The sequence below is a fragment of the Opisthocomus hoazin genome, chromosome 4 (assembly GCF_030867145.1).
Source record: "Opisthocomus hoazin isolate bOpiHoa1 chromosome 4, bOpiHoa1.hap1, whole genome shotgun sequence".
Lineage (NCBI taxonomy): Eukaryota > Metazoa > Chordata > Aves > Opisthocomiformes > Opisthocomidae > Opisthocomus > Opisthocomus hoazin.
In genome coordinates, this window is record NC_134417.1 from 29,523,054 (window position 1) to 29,536,755 (window position 13,702).

Below are 13,702 nucleotides of genomic sequence, written 5' to 3' on the forward strand. Positions count from 1 at the left end.
TATATACCAAAGAACACCAGATTAACAAAATTTAAAAAAATAAAAGTCCCACGTGCTTTTTCTGCTAATTCAATATATTATCACTTACTGCTGCCTTCTGTTAATAATCCTATGAGCAGTTTTCAAGTCATGTCACAGCATTCCTATTCCAATACGATTTTATTTGGAGTGTAAGACTCTAACAGATAACTAACAAAAATGCGCATACGCTCTATCTGCATTTTCCCCACTTCATGATACAGAGTAAAATAAAATAGCATTAATGCAACACATGCCTGAGAGGAGCACTGGGAGAACTGGGAACCCCTCACCTGCTACGGGGTGCTGACTGCAATCGGAGGGAACCTGTGTAAGGAGGGGGTGCATGCTCCATCACCTGCTACACAGCCAGCAGATATGTGACACAGCACGCAGGGGCTAAGGCAGAACTGCAGCCCCTGAGTTTCTCCACTCAGTTGCTTAAGAAATGCAGGGAGGGAAGCAAGCTGACAACAGTACTTGTACTTTCCCAAGAAAATGAACTACAGTTCCTCTACACAGCACTCTGAATGTGGGCCGCATGCAAGGAAGATAATCCCTCTTGCCTTTCCACACTTTACAGTGTGAAAGGGCCTGCCAATATATAAACCTAGAGAGAAAACAAATCTTCCAAATATTAAAAAAAAAAAAAAAAATCAAGACAAAATTCAATCTGGCATCCACTGATACCAGCACAAGGTAACTGACATCAGGTATCAGTACTGCCACCAACTTTGGAGAAAACAACAGTGTATGAAACTTACCTTCTTAGATTCCTAGCATTCAGCTATTTTTAATTTATTTATTTATTAAAAATGTTCTGCAAATTCTGTCTCACATACAAAAGGTCAGATTACCAAAATTCTCTTCTTAGGAGAGGAATCTCCCATTCACAGCCAACAGTTCATTTCAGACCCTCTGTACATTTGTTATGCTTGAGCAATAGATGAATTAATTAGTTCTGTATTTATTTTTCCTCAGTACTATAATAACTTTTATCTTTTTTAGTTTACAGAAGTGTTCAGTAGATATGGGAGAGAGAGAGATATATACATAATTATTCTTTTTTTTTTCACCTTCAAGCCTTCTGCTGGCAGTCTGTAGCCAAATCTAGCAGGTAGATCATCAAAGGTCTGTGTTCCATTTTCAAGGTTATACTACGAGAAATAAATAATAAAGACAATTCAGGTTTGCGAGAAGAGAGAAATAGATAACAAGCGTATACAGAAATAAACAACACTGTTTTTTAGATTAAAATATTTATCAGACATAGGACCCTCTTGTAACCATGTCAACGAAATCACAAAATTGCTTCTTCCGCTTGTCTTCCACTCACATGACAACATCATTCTTTTCTTACCTAGCTGTCAAAACAAGAAAGTAAGGAACAGATCTTTCGTTAAATTTTCTGTACATTAAATCTTTCTTTCTACTGTCTACAATTCAAACACCATCATATTTGGAGAAGAGAAACTATGAACAACTCCAAAAAGCCAAAAATGTGAAGAGCCAGGGGTTTGTTTTGCTTTGAATTCACCTGCGTACAGAGAAGAACAGCTTTTAACAGGTAGTTTATTGTAGACGAAGAACAGCCTCCATATGCTATCCTTTCTCAATTCCCTGCTATCTATTCAGGTTAGTAGCTAAATCTACAGTTTTATTTTATACTATGAGCTTCCCTTTCAAAACAGAGAAATGCTGCAAAGACGTTAAATCACAGAATGGTTTGGGCTGGATGGGACCTTAAAGATCATCTCGTTCCAAACCCTCTGCCCTGGGCAGGGACCCCTTCCACCAGCCCAGGGTGCTCCCAGCCCTGTCCAGCCTGGCCTCGAACCCTGCCAGGGAGGGGGCAGCCACAGCTCCTCTGGGCAGCCTGGACCAGGGCCTCACCACCCTCAGAGTAAAGGATTTCTTTCTCACATCTAATCTAAATCTCCCCTCTTTCAGCTTGAAGCCATCACCCCTTGTCCTGCCACTCCCTGCCCTTGTCACAAGCCCTTCTCCAGCTCTCTCGCAGCCCCTCCAGGCACGGGCAGCTGCTCTCAGGTCTCCCCACAGCCTTCTCCTGCCCAGGCTGACCAGCCCCAGCGCTCCCAGCCTTCCCTCCCAGCAGAGGGGTTCCAGCCCTCGGATCATTGCTGGGGCCTCCTCTGGCCCTGCTCCCACAGCTCCAGGTCTGTCCTCTGCTGAGGGCTCCAGAGCTGGATGCAGGACTCCCAGGGGGGTCTCAGCAGACCAGGGCAGAGGGGCAGAATCCCCTCCCTCGCCCTGCTGCCCATGCTGCTGGGGATGCAGCCCAGGGCATGGCTGGCTTTCGGGGCTGCCAGCACACACTACCGGGTCATGCTGAGCTTCTCATCAACCAGCATCCTCAAGTCCTTCTTGGCAGGGCTGCTCTCAGTCCATTCTCCACCTACCCTGCACTTGTGCTTGCGATTGCCCTGACTCAGGTGCAGGACCTTGCACTTGGCCTTGTTGAACCTCGTGAGGTTCGAACAGGCCCACCTCACCAGTCTGTCCAGGTCTTTTTGGATGGCATCCCTTCCCTCCAGCATGTCGACTGCACCACACAGACTGGTGTAATCGGCAAACTCTGCAGAAGCTTTGTTTCCCCTTTCCTTGTTCATGCGTTGTGGCTCTATGATGTGCCTACCCAATGCACAATCCATACAACAACAAGTGCAAATTGTACATTTGCTAAAATTGTTTAAATTACAAGCAAAAAAAGTTAGTTTCCTGCAAAGGTTGTGAATTATACAGGAACTAACTTGAATGTACATCAGTTGATAAGTTCTATTAAATAGTTTCGTGACTCAGAAGTATTTGTTCATTCGTTGTATCATCCAACTGTCATTCAGAACAGTCAAGTAAGGAGGATCATGTTTATTTCAGAGGGACATTTCCTAACAGCCAGACTTAGACAGCAGAACTTCAACTATAGCTCAAAGATAAACACTACCATGACTTATCTTAGCTCTTTCAAAGGAGGCTACTTCCCACAGACCTTAAGAAAATTGAGGGGAAAGAGGTAGGAAGGGAGCTAAATTTCAAGCAATCATTTCTGATTTGTGTATCAATCTGCTCCATAGAACCTTTCCTTCTGATCTTCCATCCTACCATCACATAGCACAGCTCTGCGCCAGTACGCTGCCCTCCTCCACCTTCACTATTCACTCACCCCCCTCCTTCAAAACATCCTTCCTGAGCTTGTACTACTGTAAGTTTTCCCTTGAATCACCTAGCAAGCCCCAACTTAAGCTAGGTGTCAGACACAAACCTATTTATTTTCAACCCTTATTTTAAAAAATAACCCATCATGCCTCATATACACATAAGAGTACTTTTTATACAAACATAATCCTTCATTTGAGGTTGCAACTATGTGAGAACACAGAAGCATAAAAATACACCTAAATCAGCAGGAAGAAGAAGAATTTATTTCATTGACAAATGCAAAACTTCAGCTGGAATTGTGCCCCACAAATGGGGCACAATCATTAAACCATGAAATCTCCCAACATTATAAGCTATCTGTACGCCTTCAATTCCAGGTGACTGTGTGCAAACACTCCTTCTTCAGAGTATTTCTTAAGCATTCCACTGCCTGCTTTTCACAGCAAAGTCTGAGTGTCTAGTGCATCTCTTCATTTCCTACTTCAAAGATACGCGTAGAATAGATCTGTAACTTTCAAATTTGCTAGAATAAAAGGCACTACATTTTTGGATGAAATTATTTTAGAACACTGCACACAGAAGCTTAAATAGAAGAAATTAAACTAAATTTCCAAAATGCCTTTTTTTGGGGGAGGGTTGGTGGGGTTTTTAATATCTTTTCTAAAGGAGAAAGTAGCAAGAATGAAAATAATATTTTTTTTTAAATTAAAAGAGGAAGCATGGTCGTGGTGAGAGAGGAAAAGGAGGAGGGGAAATCCGTTGTGAAATTTTAAACTCGCTTTCTACTGTAAACCTGAATAGTGATGTCAGTTCCATAATAAAGCAATTATCCGTGTTACTTGTTTCTTAAAATTTTTATCTTATAAAAAAAAATATATAGAATAGTAACAACCCGAAGATCCAGACAACATAATTCAGTACTCATCAACCTCACATTACCGCAAACTTTTAAGTACTTTTATTCTAAGATTTTGCTTCAAGCATTTTTCACTCTATTCTCCTAAATTAATTGATATGATAGTCACAACTCTCCTGAATATCACTGTATCTAGCACAGAATATAGAGGCTACAGTACTTAGATTTCATTATTTCAGTGGCTTAAAATCTATCCTACAAAGACACATGTAACTTCCTCCATAAAACTACACGATATATGGAATTGGTAATAAATAGCCCAGCAACAACTTTTACCACTGACCCCATGTTCATTATACTGTTTATTAGCCTGATCATTTAAAATTCTACACATCAAAAATTATTCTTAATGACAGCAGAGATTATAGCTATAAAAAAAAAAATCTACCTAGGTGTAACTATACAAAAACTTTACTGACAAGGCCTTCAGCACACACATAAATTATACTACCCATAAAAGATTATTTTACTTCATTTATTTATATACAGTTAGCCTACAAAATGGCATTTATCATCAAAACTTAAATTGATGTCTAAACCAAACAATCATGGATTTCTTTTAACAGGGTTATAACGTGCTGTAGGATATCTGGTCAGATTGGAACTTTTTAAATGACAAAGGGAATTAAACACTTTCACTGTCATGGTACCTGAGCACACATCATCTGCAAGCTCATTTGAAAACGTACAATTTACTTTCTTACTGAACTAAACTGTTAAGGCAATTCCCAAGCAACCTGCTGTAACATTTGTTGTACTAACTGATTCATTAACAGAATAGTTTAAAAGAAGAATCAATTTCATAGAGATTTCATCTATGTAGAAAAATGTTCTTATACTTACTGCTAAAATATCAGCCTCCACGGGTAAAAGATTCAGGAAAGCAAATAACTGAACAGTCAAGATAGTGTATATCTGAGTGGCAGACAACATCAGCATTCCTATTGACAACAGCATATTTTATTTAATACCTGCAACAACAACAACAAAAAAAAGAGAGTCAATGCATATAGTAAATATTTTCCTCTGTCATTTTACTGGGCTTTATTGGTCAGTTAAAACTTTTCTTCTAAAGAAGTATGCACAATGTTATTCTACACTTACTTTTGAGAAACAAGTAATCTAATTTATACAAGTATTAGAGAGAGAAGTCCCTTCTGCCAAGAGCATGTAACCTCCATGGGAATGCACGTGTAAAACACAAAAATTATAATGGTAGCACTTCAAAAAGCCGCGGGCAACACACAACAATGGAAGCGGTATACAGGAATGAACATTCACATGATATTAATAATTCTTAGTCTTAATTTTAATCTTCCCTTCTTCTAGCATAAATCCAAATCAGCAAAATTCCTCATGTACCTGGAGTAACTCTACCAAAAGCATTTATTTTAAATACACACTTGCAAAACCAGTGTGATGCCAAAAGGTAACAAATACAAACTAGTTCTATCAACTTCAGCGAAATTCACAAATGTTCAAATGCGACTCATGGTCTGGACAGCAGATTCAGTCTCCTGTAAAGTGTGCGCATTTCTGAGACCTTTAAAAAAGGAACACAAGTACTCTGTAAAGTATGCTTGTATGCATTTCACAAGCTCATGAGATTAAAAGGAAGTTAATTCTTTGTTAATAGATGTTCATCAAGACCAGCAGCAAAAAGCAACAGCTTCTGTCTGGAAATATAGGGGCATGCTTTTTAAAAGAAACTGTTCTTTAAAACTGCTGATTATCATTAATCAAAGCAAAAAAAAAGCAAGGGATTAGGAGGAAGCAAAGCAAACATTTTTATATTTTTCCTTTGCCACACGAAGAGATTTTTAAAAAATGTATCAAAATCACAAATCAAGGGCCTGAATGCCTTGCTTGTATGAGCAATGATACCTGCACCCTTATTGAAGTCACTGAGAGTACCATGTTACCCTCAAAAAAAACCCCAAGAAACAACATCCCCTCAAAAAAACAACCAAAAAACCAACAAAAAGAAACCCAAACAAAACAAACATTTGCGTGAACAGAACTTTGAACCCCCTCCTCAAATTTAACACATGCACTGAATGCAACGGTAACAGATTTCATTTCATAATCTCTCATAACAAAAATTGGCCAATTCTACAATCATACGCATCTTGAAACCACAAAATTTGGCCCATCAACACCAAATACAGCACAAATGTTAACGATATAATGTTTGAATTTTGAACATTTTTATTATTTCCAGCAAAGACAAAAGCTAACACTTAAAATAATAATCCCCAATACTGCTCAGCTTAGAAACTCAGTATTCGGGTTACAGATTACTATCCACTTGTCTCTTCTGCGTAATTATTTTTTCCGGGACCAGCGAGAGTCCAAATTCAGACAACAAACGTGATTCAGGTTGAAGTATCATTTCCATGACTATTAAAGGCTGTTCCTTAGGATCGCAGAATTCACTGAATATCTGTGTAAGACCAACTTCCTCCACACGTTATCACAGAGCCCTCAAATTTATGCTCTCACAATCCATAAACATATGAACAACACGGTACAAATCTGCAACATTCTCCAAATGTCACGTTTAATGTACGAAGAAACGGTGTCTTTGCAAAGCTTTAGTCTAAAACACTCGATACCATGTGCCCATGGGCATTTAAGCCAATGCGGGTCTCTCGGCTTCTAATACAAACAAGAAGCAATTACATAACACGCACTCACATGCGGGTACAAAATCTACTAGCTAATTACAAAATCAACCATCCAAATTGGGGCTGGCCAAGGGAGAGGCCAACCTTGTGTGTAACTGACTGAGGCCTTTCAGCGCATGCCACTCACATACTGAATGAAGTAAGGTTCTGTAGGGGAAAAAACATGAGAATACGATTTATTAAACTATATAGCCATTCCTACACAACAGGGCAAATGGATAAACTGAAGTTGCACGAGTAGCCACGGAAGCAGCATCTCCTGATATCCGAGTCCTTGAATTTCCACCTAAACTCTACCTTTTAATACTTCACACACATACACACCCACCTCAGAAGTTTCCTAATGTTTTACAGGTGTTTAAACTCCCAGATATATACTTCCCACAGCTTGCAGTAATGTGGGGGTTTGAGATTTAGCCTTAACTTCTGCTGCTGAGAAATGCAATCTAAGCTGGAGGAATAGTTAGCTGACAAAGGGATAGAGACTTCCAGAGAGGAAAGATGTGGAGCTGGACAAGAATCCTGGCCAGGTGCCCATCTATCTTATCCCCCACACCTCATGAGCTACATGCACAGACTTCTGTCCTGTATGCTGTCCCCAAAATACAGGCCCTGCCTCTCTCTCCCCTCCCCCACCCCCTGCCGCCCCATAAAAAAATAAAACCAGTGTTTGTTTTCTCTGCCTCATTACCAACTTCACCCTTTCGCTTTCTTTTCCCCAGACATCATACTCTAACAACTTTATCTCACTAAAACAGAACTCAACATCATAGTACAATTTCAAAGTGCTAGTATATCGTGCTCTGCATCAGTACTCTGAGTCACAAAAATACACCACCTATATGAGCAAATTATAAGCCTTTCTAAGCATATGACATGGGAGATATTTGCTAAATTTGCATTTTAAAAGAAAGCATTTTAACTATAACAGAGATCATGTAACAGCAGCCCTTTGATCTGCAGGACTTGAGAGACAGTAGCTATCGTTCACTTCTGCGTGCCACGCTCTTGCAGTCCGACTGCACCACCAAAGTTTGGTGGGACAGCTACAAGCATACAAGCTTCGAGGGGAAAGACTCAGTGGGACTGTGCACTACAATCCACCTGGACAACAGATTCTTTATCTGCTGGACACGGTCTTAAACAAGAATGACAGAGAACTCCTTCACAGAGAAAGTTTATTCCAAACAAAACTACTAACCGAGCGAGGGAATACATTTTAGTGCTTAAACAAGTACCTTTTTTCCTTCGAAGAGGACCATCTTAACACCAAAAACTCTAGAGCAATGAACAGTAATGGAGAATTAACCTAACCCAGCCTCCCACAACACCCTTTTACTTACTAAGTTGGGATACAGTAAGAGGAGTGTACAGCCATCATTAATTCCGAGAAAACCTCTGGCATCAGGAACAGCCCCATGAGAATGGTGGTAGTCGCTCTTCATAAGAAAGAAGCCGGGAGGAACCTCCCCCTGAGCTCTCGCTTTCTAAATGCCTTTCACTGCAAAAACACAACTGAATGCCGAAGATCAGGACCTCTGTTCTCCACTGACAAGTTACACCTGACAATTTCTTTTTGTGCTGTTGCTGCAGACATAATTCAGTCCTATAAGAGACAATCATTAGCTGTCTTCAGAGGAACTTCAGATTCCTCTTAGCCTTATGTGCAGGCAACCTCTGAAGAACACAGATGTACAAAATATCTTATTCCCCTTATAAAAACTCTAACCTAAATGGCACCAAGCTAAGTCGTCCAACATTTAACACTGCAATACACTGAACAAGTAACGTGGTCCAGCACACCTCCTACTTCAGAGTACAAAACAAGAAACAATGAAGCTCTACATTCAGCATGAAATCTAACCACTTTCATTGCTGAATTTAAAAGCATTGCTTGGTCCACAGATGGACAATTAAATCTCTCTAGCGATTCTTCTAGTCTCACAGGAAAAAAATATTTGAAATGCCACAAAAATAAAATAGCAGTAACACAAAACAACAACAAATGCACTGGATCCAATATTGTTTTAATAGTTAAATTAATTCAGTTTTAAAAGTAGAGATGCTTAATATTATCATTTTCAGAACATCTGGATGTCCTCTAACTTCTTTTACTGGAGGAATTAAAAGTACTTCACAAACAACTAAACTCAGCTAGGTCATCCAAACTGTATGGTTGTTGAAAGCCTCCAAACTGAGGCTTCTTATTTAAATGGTTCCATGTGGGTTTATTTCCATTTGACTGTACATAGCTCATTCTGAAAATTGTAACTTTGTTGACTTTACCAAGAAATCAGACAAGGCTACTACATTCTCTTTTAGAATCAAGAAACACCGAAGAATTCTTAACTTCTTGTCCTATCCTTTGTGATTTTTTTAAGCAGAAAGCATCGTCTCATGATCTGAGGTCCTCAACATTAACTAAAGCAAATATCGGAGAGTTAGATTTGATTTAAACTGACACTAACACAAAGATACTTAAAACTCATTATTACTAATAGGAGGAATATTTTCAAAACCAGTTCTCATTATTGTGACTTCGTCATTCAGACATTCAAACATATGATGCTTTGTGAAACTTTCAACTGATTAGCGGAACAGAAGTTACAGTCACAGGAACCTGTCATGAGTTATGAAATTCATGAATTTTTTATTTCTAAGTTAAGACTTGCAAGTTCCTCTTATCAGCCTGCCCTAACAAAGAGGATATCAGTGAAACTGGAAGGATAAAGACCAATTGTCCAAAAAAACCAGTCATTTTTACTCTGACAGAAGCAACAAAACACTTGAAGCTATCACAATATTCTAACCAACACAGTAAATTCAGCATGTACCTTAGACTATAGAGAAAGCATTAAAACAGTCTTGAGAAGGCTAGAAAACACCCGAATTAAAGTTGTCCTTGCAAGCAATACACATGTACAGTGCAATCTTATCTGTCAGTCACACACATAGACATTCTTCTGGGCCCCAAGAACTATTGTCTCAAATACAAGCAAAAAAGCCTTCTAATTCCCGAAATTCTGTAGCTCATTTGTAGACTATACTCTTTAACAGAATAAGGCAGCTTATAGCACACAGAAATATAGGCTTATGTAATTGAAGACTATGCTGTAAACCACACAAAAGAAGTTAAACTTAACTGCATTAATCTTCAGCACTTTACACCAAATTTTCCAGTGTCTACAGACAAAGCTCTCCTTAAGTAACTTCAGGCATTTGAGAGTCTGTTTTCTTCTTCTCGCTCTGCATCCTAGAACTCAGAAAACAAACTAAGCCTGAGCAGCTACCTCCCTCCGTGTCACAGGACTGAACAGGTTCACCAGGTCAGAAGTGAGCAGGGGAAATCGTGGGGTGTGCAGTATCACAGCATAGCTGTGAGCAGTAAGGCAACCATGAAGTAAATACACTAACTTGGAAGCATCAGACAAGGTGTTACCAATGAAGATAAGGCAGCAGCAGTATTGTTGTATGTACAATAGAAAATACATTCCTGATTACTCTTTTCAAGGAAAAGGAGAGCAAAATGTCCCTTCTCACTTGAAGACAGAGATGGCTAAATACGCTCAATGCAAGAGCTGAGAATACACGGTAGATACACCTATCTACTACACCGGACACTAAAACTAACTTCCCCACCTCTTAATACATTAATGGTATTGTTTGCATTAATAATAAGGGGTTATGAAACACACAGTGCTTCTAACACCAGTACACTGACTCCCAGACCAGAACAGGTAACCTGAGTGGAAAACATACTTCTGGATACAGTCCCTGCATCCTACCACACATTCCAGTTTCGTACTTGCCAACGTGAACAAGCCTTGAGAGCACATTTAAGCCAGATTTCATGAAGAAATTACATGGCTTAGGACACAGATAAGAATATTCAGAGCTTCTGGCAACTATCCACAAACCAAACTCCACAAAGTATATACAAACATAAAGTTTTCAGAAGTTTGTATCTCAATCAACTCAAAACATATTTCACAGCAGAAGACAACACAAAGCAATTCCTTGTCCACATGGCCACGCTTGTGCTTCAACTCTCTCAAGAAAACAGCTCTTTCCCCTCCCATTGGTGATAAAAATTAACTTGCACAGCTGTATTAAACAAACTTCAATTCTATTTCAGTGCCAAACAGGATTGCAATGCTTAAAGCAACCGCAAAAATCACATGAACACAGAGAAACTCTGTCCTGCCACAAACTCAGCAATCCAAACAGTTTGCTAGATTGGGCTGCACCTTCCAAAAATCCACAAGCAGAGGATGAGCAAAACTTGCACAGATAACATCAGTAATTTTCACACGCATCCTCAAAAGCCCCAACGTCTCTGGCTTTTCGCATTTTGATGTCACTATTCCTGACCCGAGTCTCCAATCTCCACCCGACATCCACCCACAGAACTGAAAACTCAGGCACACGCGGGAGGTTCAGCTCTCAGCTCTGGCTGAGACGCAGGAACTACTCCTCTCAATTTGTGTTCATCTTTGCACTAGCAGTCTGGTTGTCAGCCAGCCTCCACGCTGCTCATCACCCTACAAGCGCAACCGGTAGCTCAGCCCCAGAGGAGCCCTCACCGGGCAGCGCCGTGAAACGCCGGAGCCCGGGTTCAGCTTTCACCAGCCCACCAGCGACGCTCGGAGCGCGCCTCGGCCTGCGCCGTCCGTCCTGCCGCGGCGGCTCTCCGCGCCGGCTGCACCGACGGCCCGCGGGACAGGGGAGCGCCGGGGCCGGCCGGGCCCCGCCTGAGCCGCACGGACGGGCGGCCCCGCCTCGCCGCCCCAAGGACGGAGGCAAATAAGCGCTGCGCAACGGAGCGACGGGCCCAGCAACTGCTCAGCCGCCGCGAAGCCAGGGCGCCCGGCGGCAGGGAGGAGGCCCGAGGGGACCCGGCGGCAGCGCACCCCGCCCCGGTGGCGCTCACCTGCGGGCCCGGCGCAGGGCCCGGCGCGGGGAGCCAAAGACCGCGCCTAGGCCGACTCCATGGCGCGCTCCGCCCGCTCAGCGCCACGGCGGAAGTCCCGCCCCGCCGCCGCGCAGCAAGAGGCGTCGGCCCGGGGCAGGCCATTGCTCGCCCGGGCTGCCGCTCAGCCGCCGGCGCGTGACGCGAGGCGGGCTTAGCAGGCGAGTGGCGGCGCTGGGCTCTGCCCTCGGCCCCGCCCGCAGGGTGAGGGGCGGGGCCCGGGCAGGGAGAGGGGCGGGGCGGGGCCTGCGGCCGTCTTAGCCTGCGCCCGGCGCAGGCTGTGCTCTCTGTTGCGGCTGCCCGGGGCTGGTGGCCTGCTCGGCGCCTGCAGCGGGGCGGGGAGGTGGCTCGGCGGAGCGGCGCCGCCGCCGCCTCCTCAGCCGCCGTCGGTGTGGGGGTCGGCGGAGCAGGTGCGTGGGCAAACCGGCCGCGGCCCCCGGCGCGTCCCTGGCTGCCGGGCCGCCGCCTCCCTGCCGTTACCTCAGCGCGGAGCCGGGCCCGCCACCCGCCCGCGCCCCGCCACGGGGAGGGTGCCAGGAGCCGGCGCGGGGCCCAGCGGGCTGCGGAGTGGGGCATCGGGTTCTTCCGGCGGCGGGGGTGAAACCCTGCGCTAACGTTAGCCCAGCTCTGAGTTTAAAAAATGCGGTGAGAGTAGGGCTGTGCTCGTTCCCTGTAAACTGAGCTGAGCCACCCAGGCCTGCCTGCACTCTTATACTTCCTAGTTCAAGTCCTAGAAGTGGTCTAACTATGGTAGCGTGGAGTATCGTATTGGTTAATTTATTCTGCAGTACACACGAGTTTCTCCTTGCTTTGGTATTCCTATCTGTAACTGGGGATCGTATCATTTCTTACTTCAAATATTTAAAGACCTTTTGTGCTTCTCAGATGAGAAGTCTTATGAAGGCAGAGTATAATCTTTTAGGGGCCAATGCTGCGTAACAGAGGACACTGAAGGGTGCTGCGGTAAACCAGATCATCAGCTGAGCAGACAGATGTCCTGAGCAGGGCTTAAAACTGGCAAAGGACAGAAGGAGTTCAGGTGAATGACTGAAATGTGGAAGATTTGGGTGAAGACTCAGCAACAGAGAAGGGCAGTTAAGTTTCCGAACTGTATTTTGGGGGCTTGACTCAGCTTCTGGTTAAACCAACCAGAAACTGATTTAATCCAAAATAAAGACTCTTTAATTACTGTTTAGCGCTACCAGTGAACAGTGTGACCTGAGTGGAGCAGAGGGGAGGTTTAGACTGGATAGAAGGAAGAAATGCTTCCCTGGGAGGGTGGGTAGGCCCTGGCCCAGGCTGCCCGGAGGAGCTGTGGCTGCCCCCTCCCTGGCAGGGTTCAAGGCCAGGTTGGATGGGGCTGGGAGCACCCTGGGCTGGTGGAAGGGGTCCCTGCCCATGGCAGGGGGGTTGGAACAAGATGGTCTGTAAGGTCCCCTCCAGCCCAAACCGTACTATGGTTTTATGAGTAATACCTTCACAAGTTAAGGTAGGTGTACCAAGTAGAGAATACAAAAATCCGCTTCGTAGCTTGGAAAAAATGTCAGGACTGTCTGTGGAATGCACAGGTCAGATACGTAGAAGGATGTGGCAAATAAAATTATTTGGATGAGTTGATGAGAAACTTTGCTACTTTGGGTGTGAACATCTGCTAGAAGGTCATGCTTGAAATCCGAAAACTAGAAAGAAAAATCTACAATCCTAGTATACCCCTATAAATTTTTTAAATTTCTGAGGATGGCTAAGAAGTTACATTCCCTTCATGCTGGTTCAGAATCATTGCCTCTACTTTCTCCTTTATGACTTTAAGTGTGAAGCTGTCCTCTAAAATCTCCAAAGAACAAGCGCTGAAGTATTACATTTTAAATCTCAGGGTCCCCGATATCTGCACTTGTAATACTGGGCTTGCTCCCAGAAAGCACTGGACTAAGGAAG

At 43.3% G+C, this 13,702-nt stretch overlaps 1 protein-coding gene across 1 annotated transcript in view; it reads right to left on the reverse strand.

Annotated features, from left to right (window-relative positions):
* The window catches only part of RNF13 (ring finger protein 13), a 42,867-nt gene extending 31,033 nt beyond the window's left edge, over positions 1–11,834 (reverse strand). The window contains exons 1-3 of the mRNA XM_075418495.1: positions 11,729–11,834; positions 4,955–5,082; positions 1,095–1,175 (exon numbers count right to left, since the gene is read on the reverse strand). Of these exons, the coding sequence (XP_075274610.1) occupies positions 1,095–1,175; positions 4,955–5,068 (195 nt within the window). The 5' untranslated portion in view covers positions 5,069–5,082; positions 11,729–11,834. The remainder of the gene's footprint in view (positions 1–1,094; positions 1,176–4,954; positions 5,083–11,728) is intronic.
* Between the last annotated feature and the right edge of the window lie 1,868 nt (positions 11,835–13,702).